Source organism: Pseudorasbora parva, chromosome 8 (genome assembly GCF_024679245.1).
Source record: "Pseudorasbora parva isolate DD20220531a chromosome 8, ASM2467924v1, whole genome shotgun sequence".
Classification (NCBI taxonomy): Eukaryota; Metazoa; Chordata; class Actinopteri; order Cypriniformes; family Gobionidae; genus Pseudorasbora; species Pseudorasbora parva.
In genome coordinates, this window is record NC_090179.1 from 35944865 (window position 1) to 35966459 (window position 21595).

At 36.8% G+C, this 21595-nt stretch overlaps 3 protein-coding genes across 4 annotated transcripts in view; all 3 read left to right on the forward strand.

The window, feature by feature from the left end:
* The first annotated feature begins 2980 nt into the window (after nucleotides 1–2980).
* LOC137085267 (odorant receptor 131-2-like) lies at nucleotides 2981–3937 on the forward strand. Its single transcript, XM_067451822.1, has one exon. It carries the CDS (start codon nucleotides 2981–2983, stop codon nucleotides 3935–3937), a length of 957 nt encoding a protein of 318 aa, XP_067307923.1.
* A 7473-nt stretch (nucleotides 3938–11410) lies between these two features.
* On the forward strand, nucleotides 11411–14660 carry diabloa (diablo, IAP-binding mitochondrial protein a). 2 transcript variants are annotated; one of them, XM_067451048.1, is made up of 6 exons: nucleotides 11411–11648; nucleotides 11758–11884; nucleotides 12549–12674; nucleotides 12776–12886; nucleotides 13092–13188; nucleotides 14018–14660. In XM_067451048.1, the coding sequence occupies exons 1-6, from the start codon at nucleotides 11521–11523 to the stop codon at nucleotides 14221–14223; spliced, it is 795 nt and encodes a 264-aa protein (XP_067307149.1). In that variant the 5' UTR covers nucleotides 11411–11520; the 3' UTR covers nucleotides 14224–14660. The 2 variants fall into 2 exon arrangements, with proteins under 2 accessions (XP_067307149.1, XP_067307150.1); XM_067451049.1 differs by having other exon boundaries at nucleotides 12552–12674.
* Nucleotides 14661–17056: 2396 nt separating this feature from the next.
* Nucleotides 17057–21595, forward strand: part of nectin3a (nectin cell adhesion molecule 3a) — a 46112-nt gene continuing 41573 nt past the window's right edge. The window contains exon 1 of the mRNA XM_067451050.1: nucleotides 17057–17536. Within this exon, the coding sequence (XP_067307151.1) occupies nucleotides 17446–17536 (91 nt within the window). The 5' untranslated portion in view covers nucleotides 17057–17445. The remainder of the gene's footprint in view (nucleotides 17537–21595) is intronic.

The following is a 21595-nucleotide window of genomic DNA, read 5'->3' on the forward strand; positions in this document are numbered from 1 at the left end:
ACAACATATGCTCCCATCCAGACGTCGTCTCTTTCAGGGAAGACCTTGCATTTTCCAACATGACAATGCCAGACCATACTGCATCAATTACAATATCATGGCTGCGTAGAAGAAGGATCTGGATACTGAAATGACCAGCATGCAGTCAAGATCTTTAACCCATAGAAAACTTTTGCCGCATCATAAAGAGAAAGATGTGACAAAGAAGACCTAAGACAGCTGAGCAACTAGAAGCCTGTATTAGAGAAGAATGGGACAACATTCCTATTCCTAAACTTGAGCAACTTGTATCCTCAGTCCCCAGACATTTGCAGACTGTTATAAAAAGAAGAGGGGATGCTACACAGTGGTAAACATGGCCTTGTCTTAACTTTATTGAGATGTGTTGATGCCATGAAATTTAAAATCAACTTATTTTTCCCTTAAAAAGATAAATTTTCTCAGTTTAAACATTTGAAATGTCATCGCTGTTGTGTTCTGAATAAAATATAGACATTTGAAACTTCTATATCATTGCAATCTTTTTTATTCACAATTTGTACAGTGTCCCAACTTTTTTGGAATCGGGTTTGTACATAATGTAGCATTATGGTTCTCCAACATTCCATGAAATACAGTCTATGACAAAATAATATTCATTGTACTGCACCTCCTTCAGTAAAGGCAAATATTACTCTTTTACAAAATGTGCTTTCAGTATCTCAAAAATGTATTATGGATGAGAAATATTTTAAATAATACAAGTTGTTAAAATAATAATAATAAATTGGCAACATGATTGCAGATTAATGTTGCTATACAAGCAAAAAACTAAAACAAACAAAAAAAATATGTTGCCTTATGTAAGTGTTTCTCCACCCGTCCTTGTCCCCCCATAAACTGTACTCATTTTGGATGTCTCCCTAATCAAACACACCTAATTTAGGTCATCAGCTCAATAGAGACTGCAAGACCTGGAGTAGGTGGGTCAGAGATAGGAGATACTTAAAATGTGCACTTTCTAGAAATGTTTTATCACTTGTGTACATAATGATTAAAAACCTTATGTCAAATGGAATGTGGGGTGGTTTTCTCACATGTATAGAAAGAGGAATGGAGGATGACACAAGCATTTAAATGCAACTTTTAATAAACAAAACAAGATCAAGGAACAAGGACACAAGGTAACAAGCGACCAAGAACAAGGGAAATGCAAGGGCTATGTATACAGACAGCCCAGAGGCAGAGTCCTGCACAGGGGCAGGTACCCGATGAGTGAACCGCTAATATTTGATGTAACGAGTGAATAATATTTATACTGTTATTTGCGGTGCAGGTACAGGTGCAGGTCGGGAATCAAAAGCCAAGGTTATTTTGACTCAGTTTGGTACCCACTGACAGGCAGCTGCTTTCAAGCAGTCCCATTCTTATTTGTGTTTATAGCCTGAAGACTGTCAAAGATTTCTAATTACTTCACGATTTGCAGCATTAAGCATTGTGGCCAATCTTGCTGCAATGGAAGTGATTGACAGCTTCAGTCATTATTAAGGGAGCGCTCTTTGCTCGCATTCTGTATATAATCTATTTACTATTTTCTTTAATGTTGCTAACAGGACCAACAGTCACATATACACTACAGAGTTTGAGGAGAGAAAACTGCATTTAAATGCAGAGTGAATATGCTACAGTATTCCCAATATTTTATGATAGTAAAGCCTCATATTTGGCTAAAGGTTGTAATTGACATGCATGCGGGTTTAACAAATACGACCAGCGCAACAACAAAAAAACAAAAAAAATTAATAAATATAAAAAAAACAGGAAACCAAGGGACAAACTTGGTTCCAAACACAACATGGGATACATAACGGTTCATGTTGAAGGATTGTTGAAATTACCAAAAACTCAGTATCTTTATAATGTTAGCAAGAAAAGTAATATACTAACAGTTCTGTTTTTAAGGTTGCAAATCATGTGCATTTAACACATTTGCGATAGATGTATACGGTAATTAGCTTAGTAAGAATGGCTGTGGTATACATTACCTTGGTAGAGAATGAAAGGTAGAAAAGAAAAGAAGGTTCTGATGCATATTACAACTTTAGAAATACCATATTGAAAAGAAACAAATGTTATTGAGGAATAGAATCTAGTCTAATGGCAATCCAGTTGTCTGCTCTATTTTAGTTTGACTCTAGTTTGTGTACTAATGACTGAGGTGGCAGTGGCTCACTGGTTCATGTACAAGGTTGTCTACAAACTGGAAGGTTGGTGGTTTAATCCCTGGTTCCGACCAAGTGTTGAGGTGTCCATGAGCAAGACACCTAACCCAAGTTACTCCAGATGAGCTGGATGCCGCCTTGGCTGACACCACTGTTAGTGTATGAATGGGTGAATGTGAGGCAATATGTAAAGCACTTTGGATGGCAATAGGTCTGTGGAAAGCACTTTATAAATGCAGTCCATTGTAAATAAAGTAAATATAAATGCATGATTGTGTCTCTGCTGGAGCTGGATGCTGTCGGTGTGTGAATGTGAGGTTATATTATTATATTTATAATATTGTTTATTTACCATTGTAAATAAAGTAAATATAAATGCATGATTGTGCCTCAGTACTCCATGCCTATCCCCTAAACACAAGCAAATCTAAATTTAGCTCTAGATGTCATCAACAGATCCACAAGAGTTTTACTCGATTAAACTCTATATAAATGTTTGTTCACAGCACATTTATCACACTTGATGACCAGGGCTCAAGAATAGAGTCTTACTGTCAGTAAGTAATAAGAAAGGTTATATTTTTAACTGATCCCGTGACCTTCATTTACTGTATGCAAATTGAAATGATATACTTTCTATGACTACATAAACATTTGAAGTTTATTGATAATTATAAATGTTGATTATTTCTCAAGGATTAGTCATGGTAATGGATGTCTTATATAGGCTGTGTTTTTCTTTGTCTAATCTGTTTAATTTTCCCTCAGATGTTTGCACAATGACCGGTCAGAATGCCAGTGGCAATGAGCAGATGCAACTGATCCAAGTCGACCCCGTCCGGAGGAACATTTCAATGGCGCTGACACAGATCTTTGTGTGGCCCTTCATCTACCTCATCTTCCTCATGCTCTTAATATTCTCCAAGAAAGAGACTTTCAGAACAGAGACACGCTATATATTGTTTGGTCACTCTCTCCTGGTAGACCTAATATTCCTTTGTCTGACAGATTTTGTGGTGCTCTTATCATACAACCTTGTTTTATTACCACTGCATTTCTGTATCCCAATCTGCATGCTGATGAAGGGAATCACAGCATGTGCACCACTAACTATTACAGCCATGTGTGTGGAGCGTTATGTGGCCATTTGCATGCCTCTCCGACATCATGCCATCTCCACCTCTAGAAGAGCTTTAATGGTGATTTTAATGATTTGGATCCTGAGCTTCATAAACCCTTTTGTTGATATGTTCATTCTTGTCAGCACTGCCTCACATGAATACTTGTCTCAACGCACACACTGCCACTATGAGATTATGGTTATTGAAAAGATTGGTCACTTTTCTAGGGGTCTGTTGTATATTGCGGGGCTTGTGGTTATTTTGATCATTGAAGTCTTTTGTTATGTAATGATATACCTTGCTGCACGCGCAGCTTCTGGTGACAATATGAAGTCAGCATCAAAAGGGCAGCGCACCATTTCTCTGCACATACTTCAGCTGTTTTTATGTACTGCAGAGGTGATGTGTCCTTACATTGAGGCTGTAGTTATGCAGTATGATATTCAAACATATCTGACGGTCCGATTTATAAATTTCCTGGCATTTAGTATCACTTCTAGAGCAGTGAGTCCTCTCGTCTATGGGTTTAGAGATGAGAAATTCTATACAGCTATGGCTTACTATATCAGATGCAAAAACAACACCATCTCCTCTGACACTGATAAACAAACATGATTATCTTTTTTAAAAGGTTAAAGAGTGTTTCTTGAATTTTATCTTGCCTAGATTGCTTTCAAAATGTCATGAAGTAAAAATTGTAGTGTTTGATACACTACAAATTTTACTTCATGACATTTTGAAAGCAATCTAGGCAAGATAAAGTTTGGATGAACTAGAATTGGATGTTTTAGTTGGTCATCCAAATGACCAACTAAAACATCCAATTCTAGTTGATATATTCTAATAATGAAGATAGACATGTAGAGTATTGTTTAAAGAGTGAAATCTGTTGTGACTGCTATAAAAAATCTACTTGATTTGAGTATTGAGATACTCAAATAAAGTATCTAAGTTTTATTTATTTAGTGTATCTCATTTTTGATTACAATGGCATTACACTTTTAAATATTAACAATTAAATGTTTTTATATTTTATTTAAAAGTTGCATTAGATACAAATTTTCTAAATAAATAGATCAATGTTTTGTTGTTATTGAACAGTTTATATGGAATTGCAAACTATTTGAGATCAGTATACACACTAATGAGATTATTCACAAAAGATCATTTTGGATTCTAATACAAATCAGTGATTTCTGTTTTTCACAAATATTTCACATGTTATAAACTTATAGGTGAGCATCAATGACTTATCATACAGTAATACTAGAAAAGTGGTTTAATAGCATTTGCATTTAATATATAATTCCTTTTTCTCTTTCTGAGGACTGCTAATGTCTTTTATATGTAATACATCTGTGATAACATTTACAAAACAAACATGGAATGGCTAAAGTAGTGTTATACTCAAGACACTCGTATTTTTGTAAAACTTTCTATTCGATACTTCTAAGGGAAACATTCAGAATATGTTAATTTGTTTGACAAATAAATTAAATGAAATTCCATAATTTAAATATATTCAGCATTATGGTTCTCAAAAGTTCAAAGAAATACAGTGTACACTGTAAAAAAAGGAAATTTTGCAATTTTGCAGCGCAATCGACTTGGATGTTTAAGTTTTTTCAACTTAAATTATGTTAAACTGACTTTAAAAAAATGAGTTGCATCTTGTTTAACTAAAAAAAGTTTAACATTTCTTAACTTATTTTGATGAGTTAAAAACTATTTAAAAACACACATTGTCATAACTTACTGAACATATAATTTTTTACAGTGTATGACAAAATAATATTCACTCCACTGCACCTCCTTCTGTAAAGGCAAACAATACTCTTTTACAAAATGGATAACAAAGTGCTTTCAGTATTTAAAAAATGAATCATGGATGAGAAATAAAAATTAAAGCTGCGAGCAGCGATGGCGGGCCCAAGCCGGTGGCACCGCCACCCCGGTGGCATCAGCTTAACTGTGCACAGCAGGCCAATAGGCATTTAATATGGGAAAAAAATAAAAGGACTATGTCAAAGTCATTTGAATTCACCTCATTAACTGCAGCAACTGGTGCTGCTATGACCAGGAACCACAACACTCACATCTATGAGATCAATTACATTTTATTCATTAATTTTATGTTAGATGATGTCAAATGTCAATTTCAAAATGAGTGCAGAATACCGTCCAAAGGCTGAAGTTGTATTATCCTTACACTTCTCTTAAAAATAAATTAAGCCAAATCACAGAGGCCGCAACAATGATTATAATATCAGTGTCAGGTAAGAGTAATATGCGTGCATATCATTTATAGAAGTTTATTATAAACAGCCACTTTTATAAGATCATGTGAAATTATTTTTTTAATCCATTTGAATTCTTTCAATAAATTATTAGTTTAAAGAGGTGTCATACGTGATCTTTGCAAACACAGCACATGACCTTCTTTAAAGCCCATGTTATAGAAAACAATTAAAAGTATTAGGATATAGTAGGTCACTTTCAATTATGTGCAAATGCATTTTTTGCAGCTCAAAATATTGTAAGTTCAGAAGACCAGTGTTATATATATATATATATATATATAATACATTTTTTAAACTTATTTTTCACAATAAAGTGATAGAAATCGCTGATATAGCCTATGATATGAAAGGGTTAAATTATGAAAAAAAAACAAAAAACAAGGCGACACACACAGAGTGAGAGAGACCCCCTCCACACACACACACACACACATAGAGTGATCCTGAGAGAGGGAGAGAGACCCCCTCCACACACACACATAGAGTGATCCTGAGAGAGGGAGAGAGACCCCCTCCACACACACACATAGAGTGATCCTGAGAGAGGGAGAGTGAGGGGGGAGGGGAATGACAGACACAAAATCTAAACAGTGAGCGAACATTGTTTTTATTTCACTGTCTGAAAACACTGTTTTTCAATAACAACAATAGTTTAATCTTCAAAACAGTGTTCCCTTGGACATATCCAACCTGGTTACTAAATAAGGCTACACTTCCACCTTCTGGTTATTCTATATGCCGGTAGCTCATTGGTTCTCATTTTTGTCCTTAAACAAAAGGCATTAATCTTCTCATTTTTTTAAGTTACACACACTACTTTTTTTTTTTTTAAGACAATTAAATGGGTTTTTTCTTTTGTTAGTAATGTTTTTTTATATTTATATTTTTTATTAATAATTATTTGTATTAACACAATTATTTAACTAATTATATAAAACAATATTGTCAATCCCCTACAAATAAACTGGTTTTATACATTCATTTTTTTTTTATTCAAACCCAGAATAAATTTTTTTATCCTTGAATGCAGGCCAGAGCACAGCATTGAGAGGTAATCTTTTTAGACAGAAGAGTGGCTCACACACACACACACACACACACACACACACACACACACACACACACACACACACACACACACACACACTGTAGAAATCAGTGACACGTGTCCCGATGAGTCTGTGTGCATTCAGGTTGAAGTCCCCACCAGGCTAGAAAAAAGAACACACACAAACGCGCACACACACACACACACACACACACACACACACACACACACACACAGTAGTAATGCTGAAGTATGCTGCAGGCAACTCTTATCAGTTAAGCCCATCCACCATCCACCATCCCCCATCCACAACACACACACACACACCCACCCACAAACACACACACATTCACACATACTCATGTCTGGTTCACTATCTTTCTGGGGACTCATAGATGTAATGGTTTTTATGCTGTACAAACCATATATTCTGTCATCCTACACTGCTCCTGCCCCTAAACCTACCCATCACACAAAACTTTCTTCAAAAGAACTCATTCTGTCTGATTTATAAGCTTTTGTACCCATTGGGAAGTCCCCATGAGTCTGTGTGCATTCAGGTTTAAGTCCCCACCAGGTTAGAAAACCATTCACACACCCAGAGAGGCAAGGTTTTTTGCTTGAAAACTTATACAATATTGCCCTCTACTGGTCATTTAAGGGAGAGCATAAGTGTTGAAAAAACTGAAAAAAAAAAAAAACAGAAAAACAGCCAGTGTGATATATAGAATAGCCAGCAGGTGGGAGTATAGCCTTATTTATGAACCAGGCACGTGTGTCCCTATTTTGTGTTTTTTAGGCTTTTGCTACGGGAAAACCGTTTGAGATATCCAATAACCGTTCGCATTTTAGCATCTTCTGTATATTTACTTCATGTTGTCCGAGTTTGTAGGAGATTGAATGAATCGCTTTTGAGGAGAAGGTAAAAACTCAGAGCTCGCTTTCCACTTTGTGTTATCTTCCAACCAAATTATCTGACTTCATGTTGGTCAGAGCTAATGACAGTAAATTAGAAAGTTGTCCGGCTCGAAAAGTACTATATATATACCGAGTTTGGTGAATGTAGATAAAACTAACCCTCCTCTTTGGACAAAAGTGACACTTCCTGCTGCCAGTTGGTGGCGCTATAACTTTGACTCACAAAAGTCATATCCATGTGATCGGCCTCTTACAACGAACACACACCTGAAGTTTCTTCAAAATGAATTAATGTATGCAGAAGTTATTACACACTTCCTGTTTCCCTTTTCTCGCCATAAATTCGTCTCTTCGCCACGGCCAAACCGTTTGAGATATCAAAAAGTTGCTCGCAATTTAGCATCCTCAGTGTCTTGACTTCCTGCTGACCGAGTTTGGTGCTGATCGGGTGAATCGTCTAGGAGGAGTATCGCAAATTCCACAGCATGCGTTTTCCGAACAACCCATAATAGCTCACTTCCTGTTGGGCTGACACATAACTTAGAGCACGAAAGTTGTTCGGCCCGATGAGCTCTATATGTGTACCGAGTTTCATATATATACGTGCAAGTGTGTTTGATTTATAGACCACGTTTTCAGAGCCCACTTTAGGGGGCGCTGTCGAGCCCCCCTGCCACGCCCGGGTCCCAGCCTCAGCCCGGCCCTGATGGCCGCGCATTCTGATGCGTGTGCAAAGTTTCAAGAGTTTTCGAGCATGGGAAGGGCCCCAAAAATGCCCAAATAGTCGCGTAAAAAAATAATAAATAATAATAATAACAAAAAATAATCCTTAGAAGAACAATAGGGCTCTGCGCCCTTTCAGGGCTTGGGCCCTAATAAAATTTTAAATAATAACAGTTGTTAAAATAACAATAATAATACATTGGCAACATGATTGTAGACTAGTGTTGCTGTGCAAGCAAAACGCACAGACATCTCTCTCTCACACACGCACACACACACACACACACACACACACACACACACACACACACACACACACACACACACACACACACACACACACACACACACACACACACACACACAAACACACACACACACACACACACACACACACACACACACACACGTCTGGTTCACTATCTTTGTGGGGACTCTCCATAGACGTAATGTTTTTTATACTGTACAAACCGTATTTTCTATCCCTTAACACTGCCCCTGCCCCTAAACCTACCCATCAAAGGAAACATTCTGCATTTTTACTTTCTCAAAAAAACTCATCCTGTATGATTTATAAGCCTTTTGAAATGTAGGTGATCTCAGGTTTTACTATCCTTGGGACATTTGGTCCACAATGTAATAAAAAACACGGACACACACACACACACACACACACACACACACACACACACACACACACACACACAAAACATCCCCCCCCCCCCCCCAACTGTATTCATTTTGGATGTCTCCCTAATCAAACACACCTAATTTAGGTCATCAGCTCAATAGAGACTGCAAGACCTGAAATAGGTGGGTCAGAGATAGGAGATACTTAAAATGTGCAGAATTCCAAAAATGTTCATGTTTATTTTCCCCATCATTACTACTTTTTCACAGGAACAATGTTTTATCACTTTATCACACATAGGTAAAGGCCTTATTATGTCAAATGGAAAGTGGGGTTTGTAAACAATGGTTTGTAAAGTGTAAGCAGAGGAATGGAGGATGACACCGGGCTAAAAAGGGAAGAAGACACAGCTATTCAGCTACATAGTTATTTATATTATATAGCATATTCTTTAGAACATTATTTTCTCCAATTTTGATTTTAAGGAATGCATTAAGAGTATATTCCATGTAAAATCATCCAGAGTTTGTATTTGTTTGGCCAATAAGGTCTTTGGAAGGTGCCTCAGAAGCAGTATGTTGTTTAATAGCAACCTCTATTGGCCCAATTGAGCATACATTTCTTTATATTACATACATGTCGATGTATTATAAGTAAGTTATTTCTGTATAAATGCAATCCTAAGGAAAGCACACAGTACACGTAGCAAGTGTTTAAGTGTGTTTTGCAGCATATTGTGTAAATCTAACATACAGTAATGTAAATATGCACAAACAAATATTAATTCAAGCTCAACTAGTTTACATTTTGAATTTAGAATGTCTTTTTGTTTTCTAAATGTTTTCCATGTGTAACATCTGTAATGTTATAACCCTGGATACAGCACACTTTTTTTCTGAGGCCTATTACTGCAAGTGTCACTTGTCACACCTTATTGAATTAAATCGAATTGAAAATTAAATCAGTCATAAGCCAAAATGTAAATTCATTACACAAGCATCTTTGTGGTTAAGCAACACTACAGTATCAAATGTTGTAACGCTTGAATATACAGTTTAAACTATTAGCACACTTATTTGAAAATAAACCAACAGGAACATAATGTAAATAAAAGTTTATAAAGTGATAATGCCAAAATGTTTGCTATGTGTCTATAATGTTATGTGGCCTTTGCATGCCACTGTGACATGATGCAATCCTGACTTCCAAACAGCCTTTGTGATTCCTGTAGTCCTGGTTTGGACCCTGATCTCTATAAACCCTTTGTTTATGTGTACATTCGTATACGACTGCATAAGAGAAGTGCTTTGTGAACTCGCTTAGATTTCATCACTTTTTAAGGGTCTTCTTTTTGTTGAGTATGTTTTACAAATACTATTTAAAAAGTTTTTAAACATACTTTGGAGCCAAATTGTTTTGTAGGATAGATCACCATTCTACATCTACCATACAGACAAACTGATCTTCTATATGCTGAAAAAACTTGTAATAGTGCAGCAAAGATACATGGCAAAAGGAAAATTTGGGACATAAGAGTGCCCAATTCCCAAATTAGGGAATTGTGTGTGTGTGCGTAAATTATCATGATAAAATAACACACACAATATATGATGGTGAATCTGGGTTGGGCAGATGCCAGGAGAACATTACAGGTAAAGTTCATACAGGTCATACAGGAGGAGAGGAACGAGGATATGAGACTAGCTTTTTTAGGGGTTGTGCTAGGCTCCTTACTTCCAGTGAAGGGAAAACTTAATTCTTCAGTACACCAAGACATTTTGGACAATACTGTGCTTCCAACGTTGTGGGAAGAGTTTGGAGAATGCTCTTTTAGAATCCTGCATGACTGTACCCCAGTGCACAGAGCAAAGCCCATGGATGAGTTTGTTGTGGAAGAATGATGTCATCATGCGATATCACTACAGTCCTTGTTGATGTCAGGTAGCTACCCCACGCTATAGTCATGACAACAAGACAATAATTTGATTGGGAACATCTGATAAACTTTTCTGACCAATTTACTGAAAGATAAGATATTGGTTGAGGTCAATTGAACTGGTCTATCAAGAGCTTTCTTCAGTAGGCTACACAATAGCTATGGATCCTGCCTTGATAGAGGCCTACTGTATTTTTGCCCACTAAGTTTTTTTTTTCTTATCATGAGGACTTGTTTGTCTGACACACCCCTTTGAGACGTGCAGGCCAGGCTCATCAACCAAGTCTGTTATGTTCTGTTTTGTGATCGCTAGCCGGTGGGTCACCATATACTGCAGCCCAACCACTAAGAGCTCGTGTTTACCACAGACTACAACCTTTGTGCTGACGTAGTGTGTAAATGTGCGTCAAACCCTATCTTTCCTTGAACTTAAACCACTAAAATCAAGATTAAAGGTCCGAATAAACGGATCAATATACTGCACGGAGGGCAGAGTCCTATAGCAGTATATAAATAGGCCTGGTGGGCTGTCAACTTTAAACATTGAAGAGGTTTAAAGACAAATACAGGCTTAAAGGAAAAATCTTTAGGATTTTAAAGGATTGTAATTTGTTTATTATTAGTAAAAGGCTGAAAGGCAATATGCAGGCTTTTAGAAACTCTGGTTTGTGTGCTAGTGGGAATCTTCTTAAAGGCCGGACCGACTTCCTGGTTGCCCGGAGAAACATGTCAGCGCTGCGGCTGAGCGCTGCGTGCGTTCAAATCCTCAAGTAAGATTGAGTGCATTTGTTGCGATTTTAAGGTCGTGGTGGATATGCGTGTGAGGTCATTTTAAACTAAGTTGCATGCTCAGTCTAATTTATTTTCTTTTATCAAAAGGGACAAGGCTAATGTGTTCTGCAGCAGCCCCGTTCATCAAAGTCTCCTGCGCCTGCCGAAGGTTGCCCGATCCAAAGCAGTCGCGTTCAGTGTCGGCAGCAGCCTCTGGGCGGTTCCATTTACACAGGTAACTTAAGTTAACCTTAACGTAAACACGTTTAAATTGAGCTTTTACGTTATAGATATTGAACAATTGACAAACTTTTAAAACGCATGTATGCAGAGCTGAGATGGTGACTACATGCGGTCGCATTAAAGGGATATCACTCCAAAATCAAAATTTTGTAATTTAATTAAGTTACTCTCAAGTTGTTCAAAACCTGTATGAGTTTCTTTGTTCTGATGAACACAAAATAAGTAATTTTAAAGATTGCTGGTGACAGACAGTTAATGGTAGCCATTGATTTCCATAGTATTTTCCCTACTATGGAAGTCAATGGCTACCTTCAACTGTCCAGTTAGCCTTCAACGAAATGTCTTTAGCAGAAGAAATAAACTCATACATGTTTGTAACAACTAGAGTGTTTGTAAATAATGACATTATTTTAATATATCATTGTAATAATTCTCTACTTTTAATTATTTTTTTTGCTAAATGTTTTATTTTTATTGAAAGTTGCCTCTTGTGAATCAGGTTAAATCAGTAACCTCTTATTTTTTGTGTTGCTGATTCACTAAAAAGAACTGGCTCAAGTCATTTATAAAAATCGAAGAAGAAAAAATAGTTCCTGATCATATTCTTGACTATTATAATGGCAAGTTTAATAAAACGCATCCTTTTTTCTCTCCAGCAGGTTGAAAACCTCTCGCATGAATCCCTGGTTCGTCGGGCCTCTTGTCTGGTCACAGACAGTGCCAACACATACCTCTCTCAGACCACACTGGCCCTTGTGGATGCCCTCACGCAGTATGCTAAGGTACTTATAAATGCTGCCTTTTAAAATCATAATCCCTTCAATAAAACATCACAATGTGAAGACTTGATTAATGTCTAAACTATTATGTTAACTTTTTTCAGGCACTACATACACTCATTGCTATTCAGAAGCGATATATTACCTCAATAGGAAAACTATCCTCTGCTGAAGAGGACCGCATTTGGCAGGTGATCATTGGCCAGCGAGTAGAGGTAAATTCTGTTCCTTTAAATGTTTACTTTTTGTAGAACAAGGTCTGCTTTTGTTTATCTATGTGTTTAACTTTTGCAACAATGTGGATCATGATTAGTAAGACTGATAAGCAGACCTTGTTGATAGGTATTGATTGATATTGAAGTTATCTAATTAAAGAGGACCCAATTTCAGAGCTTTCACAGTATTTCTCCCTTTTGTCAGGTTAGTGATCGATTGGAAGAATGTAAACGCTTTGAGTCAAACTGGATGAATGCCATCCACATCTGTGAGTTGTCAGCAGAGGCAGCCTACAATTCAGGTATGTTTACCAGTTGGCCTTATTTATTAAACCTATAACTTTTATCCATGGGCGTCGGAACCATTGTGTGTGGGTGGGACAAGACACACCTACTTTTTAAGACCAATGAATTGGACCCACTCACTTTTATCATCTTTAATTCAGCATGTCTGTTTACCTTGACTACCAATTAACAGAGAAACTTATTAAGAAACGTATTATTAAACACATGTTAATGCTTTTCTAATATTTTCTTTTTTTTTATTGAAAATAAATGCCTTTCCGATCTGATTTGTGATGGGGAAAGGGAGTAGAGCGAGTGTGGCTAAAGCCAGATTTGAACCTATGCTTGATTTGCGTCAACTTGATGCCATGCGTTTTACACCTACTCTATAGCCACGGTAAATAATTCAGTGATTTCTGTAATTTAGTCTGGCCCAATCAATCGTTTAGTAAACGGCACTTTTTCTGTCTGGACACGGAGCATTAAAAAACATGCAACTTGTTCATTATCTGTGAAACTGTTGATTTCTATGGCAGTTAAATGAATATAGCCTTTTTATTAGACTATTGGTATTGACTGGTTTGAGATCTTTTTTTTGGTATAGGAAAGGGATATGGTCTCAAACGCACCATAATGCAGGAAATCACATCTATGAAATATTTTTTTTTCCCCGCAAAACAATTTCCTCACCTGTCATATTTTGCCTTAGATGCTACTGACCCACCCACTTTTTATTTGCTTCCGACGCCCATGCTTTTATCCACTATGCAATCTGTTAAAAAGAGTGTTTCTTGTATATAAGATTGATCTGGGCTGTAAATTGATTAAATCCTAATATTTTTACAGGGGCGGAGCATGCATGCACGGCAACAAAGACTAACCTGCAGGTGGCACAGTCCAAAGTGGAGGAGATTAGAAAGATCTCAATAGAAGCAGAGAGAAAACTGGCTGAGACTAAAGCAGAAGAAATCCAGAGAATGGCTGAATATGCTTCCAGCATTGACATTAATGACCTGGAAGATATTCCAGAGGCCTACCTTCGTGAAGACTAGAAAAAATGCAAATGTTCTTTAGTTTGCAGTTCAGTAGCAAGCAGTGATTCACTCAATGAGAGTGACTGAATCCATAATGCACCTTGACATAAATTTGCAATGAGTATTAGTTATGGAATTAAAAGAAGTCCTGCTTTTAAAGGCCTTGTTTAATCCAGATATGTGTTCATAACAATAGAACAGGTATAAGTCCAACAAATGTAACTTGTATTACCTGTTGAAGTTGCTAACGTAGCTTGTAAGAAATGCCATTTGATTTGGTATTTGTATATATGTATATATTTCCATATTGTTTATTTTTTGATGTGAGTTAATGCAACATTGAAATTGTCACAGGATGTGATATTACAACATAAAGTTGCAATCAGTCTGTTTTATATTTTTAAGAGATCACCTGTTATTTATTATCTAAATAAATGGAACATTTATTAAGAACAGTCTTTGCTAAATAACTTATTGAACTGAATTGTCGCCTTACGGTTTGACAGTTGATTTATGCATGTATAATATTTTGTGGCACCCACACCTAAACCTAAATGACTATCACTTATTATAATTATCATGTGTTTTACTTTTATCATTCAGTTACAGAAGCTTATATAAAAGGAGTTTCACATTGAAGTTCACAGTTTTAACCAACAGAGGGCGATGGCATGCTTCATTAAGAAACATTTTTTGGGAGAATGATGTCAGAAATAAATATTGTTTAAACTAAAATATTTTAGTCTAATTAAAAAAAAGCCTGTTCCTTCAGTTATTAACTGTATATTTAATACACTAAAAATGGATTTTTGTATTCACTTCACTATAAAAATGTTCTTGTTTTGAGCACAAATATTGTGTTCCAAATTATTATGCAAGTTCAGTACAGTAAACATTCAGATTTAAAAATTTTATTTAAATCGTTTGCCAGGTCTATTTAGGTAAATGAAACCCTACTTAAAGAGGTTCTTCCACATTATTAAGCAAGTTACAGTTCTCATGCAATATGGGGAGGAAGAATGCATGAAATGGTGCAGTCTATGCAAAAGGCCTTTAATGAAGATTATTGAACTATCATAAGATTTGTGAGTAACTTACAGCACGAGAACTCTGTCAGGTAAAGGCTTATTGAGGAAAATGCATTGTATTGCTATCAAAACACCACTGTTGAGCAGCAAACAGGTATTTGGAGCTGAGTATCAAGAGCTTCTCCATGCAGGCTGACAGTTGTGCGGAAAGTTGAATTTCAGCCACCTCTGACCAAAGCTCACAAAAAGAAAAATTTATAGTGGGGTAAGAAAAACATCTCATTTTTAAATTATTTTATTCACTGGCGAGTGTCATACTACAATGGATGGTCTATGGATGGATTACTGGATGTTTGGTGAGAGATTACAAGAAGCAGGCAGGTGATGATATGGGTTTAAATATTGGGAAGTGAGATGGAAGGTCCCTTTAGGGTCTCAAAATGACTTATCCAAGATATGTGGAGTTTATAACTGACCTTTTTATGATATGGTATTAAAAACAAAGATAGTGATTTTCCTTCAGGACAATGCATGCAGCAAAAAACACAACATCAATAAAACTGTTTGAAAATGTATTTCTTACCCCACTGGAAATGTTTCTCTTTGTGAGCTTTGGTCAGAAGTGGCTGAAATGCAACTTTCCGCACAGCTGTAAGCCTGCATAGAGAGGCTCTTGAGACTCCAGCAGCTTCAAATACCTGTTTGCTGCAGTGGCTTGCTGTCCTTTTAATACAATTCAGAAACTTTCCGTAATAAGCCTTTATCTGATTGAGTTCTCTCGTGCTGTAAGTTACTCACAAATCATGATAATTTGATAAGCTCTGTTCAGATTTTACACATTATTTGTTGTTTCCGTGCCTTTTGCATAATATTGCACCAATGCTTTTCATCTTCAGAAAGATCTTTCTTCCTCCTCATATTGCATGAGAACTGTGACATTAATAATGTGGGACAACCTTTTAAAGTAGACCTGGCAAACTATTTAACAAACCTGTCTGAGATTGATACCAGATAGCCCATCTAAAAAGAGATGGCGGAATAAAACAAACTCTCTCTTGAAAAACTAAAATCTGATTGTTTATTGAACTGAAATCCTGTCACTTGCATAATAATTTGGACACAGATGTTACGCAGAATGGAAACCTCATTTATTCACTTTTATTGCATCATATTTTCCCCATATAATAAAATAAATGGTGACTGAGACTGCTATCTTTTTATTTGACAATCTGATACAAAATTGATTTAATACAGGCCATTCAAACTGAGGTTTCATTCAGTATCAGCGTATATTCCAGCCCATTGATGCATTTCTTTCCCATAGGCAAATGAATTCATTCTGATGGCTGAGAATAGAACAGAAGAGTTTTTAACCTTTCTCTCTAACACTAATAACTACCATTAAAACATAACCTATGTTACATTATATAATGTTCTGCAGATTTGTTAGAAATTAATTTTAAAAAATGGCTTAAAATGTAAGAATTCGATATGCTCTCTTCTCCACGATTCTAAGAAAATATTTGTCTGTATACGTGCATCAAGTTCCAGAAGTCTTTGCATTATAGAGGAGTTACACATTCAGAAGAGGGCCAATAAAAATGATTGATCGGTGTAAATGGCACCACTCAGCTGGGGATTTATCACTCTTGAAAGACATAAATAAAACACAAGGATCACGGAAAGCGTGCCCAGCATGGCTCACTCTTTAATCTGAGTGAACTGGGCGACATCTCCCAGCACCCCATTGAGCCAAGCCATTCCAATATGTCTAGTTTTGTAATGTTACCAGCAGCATTTTAACAAATGCATTCCAGCACGGCCAAATGAAGTCGACGAATCATCAACTTACCTCTGATAACTCTAATGCACAGCATATATGAGACTAATATCTATATAGGCTAAAGGAGCTTAACTTTATACCCGAACGAAATACCGGGACAGACACTCTTTTGCTTTTTGACTTTGCGCAGCCTTATTTTTCGAATTAATTCAAAGCTGTTATTATAATGTCATCAATCAGTCGTCCGTCTCCGAACGGGTGTAAATACTAACGGCATTGCAATGGTCTGCATTTTTGACGAGTTTATTTTTAGTCGGAAACCACCACTGCTGGACTGAAGGTACCGCCCACGCGCGGTTCGGCTGCTGTGGATCAGACAGACACCGAGTTGATTCAACAAGGAGGAACTCACTACTGCAGTCAGAAACCATGGCAGAGGAAGTAAGACACATCTTTGGGAATAGCACGTTTTTCAATGGGCTTCTACCTCTGCTCGGACTTCTGCTGAGCGTCTGCACCGGTGGGTACTTTATCTTTTCAGGGATGATAACAAGTCATCTTGAATTGGATTTACCTTAAACTTAACATGCAAGTTTGCGGTAAAGTTTACCTAGCGAGCTGGGATCGGATGTCTTCGATAGTAGCCTTTGCCCATGTGTAAAAATGCCCCGTTTGCTGTTAAAGTTAAAATGAACTTAAAATGAACATGGTTTATTTTCTTATAATAGCTATATACTTGGTAGAATACTTTTATAAAGCAGTTTTTGTGTGTTTGGTGTAGTAGCCTATGATGTAAAATCAATGTATAGTTTGTAGCATATATATTTATATTGTAAATATTACATAAACTTCTTAACATATTTAGACTTTTAATTAATAGCAACATGGCTTTACATGGCATGGCATTTTTGGCTAATGCATTTTTAATATTTTGGTATTTTTAATAGCATTTTTATTTTTTCCTTTTATTTTTTTTCACTATCATTTAATATCAAAATAAAATGTCCAAACACAATAAACAGCATTGTAAAGAGATGTAAACTTTGTAAACATAATGCATCCAGGCTGGTAGGTGTCAGTATAAACTTTAAAATGACTAGACTATTATGTAGACTAAACAAAAACTTACTAGGTTATTATTCCCAGATCGCTTACTTGCACCATTATATGTTGTGTTGTAATAAAAATAGTTGAAGTAGTTTGTTCACTCACAAAGAAAAAGCACACTTCAAATACCTGGATGATGCCGAATAACCAGAATTAATTGAACCGAATAATAAATTGTGGCATGTTGAACACTTCTTGCTCTCTCAACTGTTGCAGCTTTCCTAATGTAGCAGATGGGTGAGGGCTATCAGACTCCTGGATGACAAAATAACCGTCTCAAATTTATACACACTTGATGGAAGAGTAAAGAGCAGTAGGTTGTTTGGGACACTACTTTTAAAGAAGTTTCAGATTCTGCTGTTTCATGTAAGTTATGCTGAAACACCCAGAATGATGAACCAGAATGGAATGGTTGTAAAGTGTTTGAATAAATAGTGAAGAACAAGTGAAAGGTTTGGTGTATTTAGGCAAGGGGGTGGAGGGCATACTTTAGTGCCTGAGAGGAAAAGGACTGAAGCCGCAGAGTCTGGAAGTATTGACCTGTTATTTGGCACTCTGCCAATGGCACCTTCCACGTTTGTTGCCTTAAATATTAGGTTAAAATTGGAGAAACTCTGCCTGCCCCTTAGAAAAACACTGCAAGAGGAAGTGGTACTGTATGTTACACAGAATGACTATAATCATGTCGTTTGTAGCCCAATGGGAAGGGTGGAAAAATGGATGCAGCAAGCAACTTTTAAGCATAAATAAAGCATTTGCTAAATGGTTGGGTTAGGTCATGGGTCATGGTAGTTCGCTTTGTCAAACTAGATGATAATGTTGGCTTTCTGCAGGTCAGACACGCTGACTTAAATATGCTCTAATGGCTTGTTTCCACCTAGCAGTACGGTTCAGTGCAGTATAGTACAGTTTAGGACGATTCGGGATGCTAAACCCTGATCCAGCTTACTAGGCGTGGTATAGCCATCGACGCCATTCCCGTGCGAATTAGAAAGTGTCACCGTAAACAACAGTAGAGGACATATAGCAGATCTTGTTCTTGCTTCTCAGCATATGGCTGTTTGTCACAAGACGACAACACACTTTGTTTAAGGCAAGGCTACTGGTTACAAGGAAAAACACAGCCGATAAAGTTCACGAGTGAAGATTCTCAACCAAACAATGTTCTGCAATGAGTCTAGCTCTACCCCAACGGAAGGGTGCCAAAAACAGTACGGCTCGGAACCATACACAATTCTATTCTGACAATGGAAATTGCGTACCGTTCTGAACTGTACTGAACCGTACCGCTCGGTGGAAATGAGCCATAAATGATTTCTGAGAAACACAGTTGAAATTGAAAGAGCAACACAACACATGTCTAGCCAATTTGCAGTAGGGGGCGTATACACACATGAAGGGGAGGAGAGAGAGTGAGCAAGAGGGAGATTTGAAGACTGTTGAACGAGACATGGCTGAGAGACATTACAAAAGAGAAAAGGTCATATTAGGAATATTACTGGAAAAAAAAGATTTGATCAGGCAAGAGCTTTAGGACCCGCCTTAATAGTAAAAAAAGCTTTTCAGCGATGGATAAACAGAAAATTGAAATGCTGTGATTGATTAAACATGACTAATAAACACACGACTATGACAATATATGGTCTATCAGAGTTTTTCGAGCCTTCTCTGGTATTTTCATGATTATAAAGTATATTTATACCTTAATGCTAATCAACATACACTACCACTCAAAAGTTTGGACATGCTTTCCCATTCCCTTTTATGGGAAAGTGTGTCCAAACTTTTGTCTGGTAGTGTATGTTTATACTACAAAATATGTTGTGTACCTTGTTCTATGTAAGAACCCACATCATCTCACAGAAGATATCATTATAACTAATGTTATGAAGTGAGTGTGGAAATGTTGTGTTTTGGTGGACAAGAGTTTCACAAATGCTTCTCATGTTTAGAAGGATGTTTGACGCATATTGCTTTTTCAAATGCACATCTGCGACTCAAACTCGCAGTACTTTCAAATGGAGCAACATTTACTACTGATCTCCAGAGCCGTCTTACACTGACAAACTGCATAAAAAATAATCACAGCCATTTCGTAATCGCACAAAGCCATATCGGGTTTAAGCACGATTTCAGGTTAGTTGCGATTAATTGCGCAGCCCTATTATGCTTCACATGAGTAACATTGGTTTTGCTATGTCTCATGGCACCAAGAAATGCTGTTGTTGTAATGTATAGCTATAGGAACAGGACAGTTTTGACTGTCATTGTTAGTCTGGAGCTGGTGTGCTTCTGGCGACTAACAACCAACTCTTGCTTGTATATAGCCTACTCTTGTGTACTGCTATGTTCATTTTTTGTTGTTGTTGTTGTTTGTTTATAATTATCTTTGCTTTATTTTTCACGAAGCAGTATTTTGGTTTGCTTTAACTATGATAAAGATGCATCCACTCTTGCATTGTGTTTTTGTGCATTTTAGGGGTGGCGCTATGAGGGGAGGGGTGTGTTTGTTTGGGTTGTTTTTTTTTTTTTAATATCAACTGGGTTTCTCAGAAAATGATTACCTTTAGTAATAATGAATATTATTACTATTATTACTGGATTGAATTGAGTTAGTTTACGTTTATTCTTGTTTCACATTTCAAGGGCTTCTGAAACTTTTTCTGTGGTTTACAATATATAAGCCTGGTCAATTAATGGTATATACTACTGTACATATATATTTATTGAATGTATAAAAATACCAGGATTAGAGTAGAATAAGTAACAAATAAGTGCAATTTCAAAAAAATTCCCTGAGTAGATGAATCCTTTTCTAGCCGATGCATTTCATGCATGAATCATAGATCCAATGTGTATGTAATTTGAAGAGAAAATGACACTTGAGGTTTTGTCATATCAGCAGTTTACCTCACGTGCTATTCTGTATTGTGCAAAGTGATTTCATAGGGTCATTTCAAGCATACATTTAGTAGACAGGCCATTCACTGCAGTCACTATCGGCAAATGACATGCAGGCTAATCCAGGGTTATGTAAGGACATAGCACACACACACAGGGTGTCTATGATAGCCTCACTGCTGTAGATTGAGAGAGATCTATATTATGGAAATGCAGTCAGCAAGTGTCACCCTGACGGGCAAATTAGTCCAAGGTGAAAGCAATGCAAGCTCAGCTCCTTCATCGTGCAGGTGATGCATCACAAAAAATATAGGTTAGCCTTATTTCATTGCTGCATGCTAAATGGATAAGCCGGAGTGTGATTTAAGCTAATTGTTTTGTTTGTTTTTTTGGCTTCCCTCTCAAAAATATACTTAAGTTTGGCTGCTTTGTATAGCGCATAGAAATTACCAATGCATGTCAATAGTGATCCAGAATGCATGCATACTTTCATAGGCCAATTTAGATGGGCTGACTCTTTTATTATGTGCCCCGCATCATCCATCCCATCTTTGTACTTCAATTTAATCTC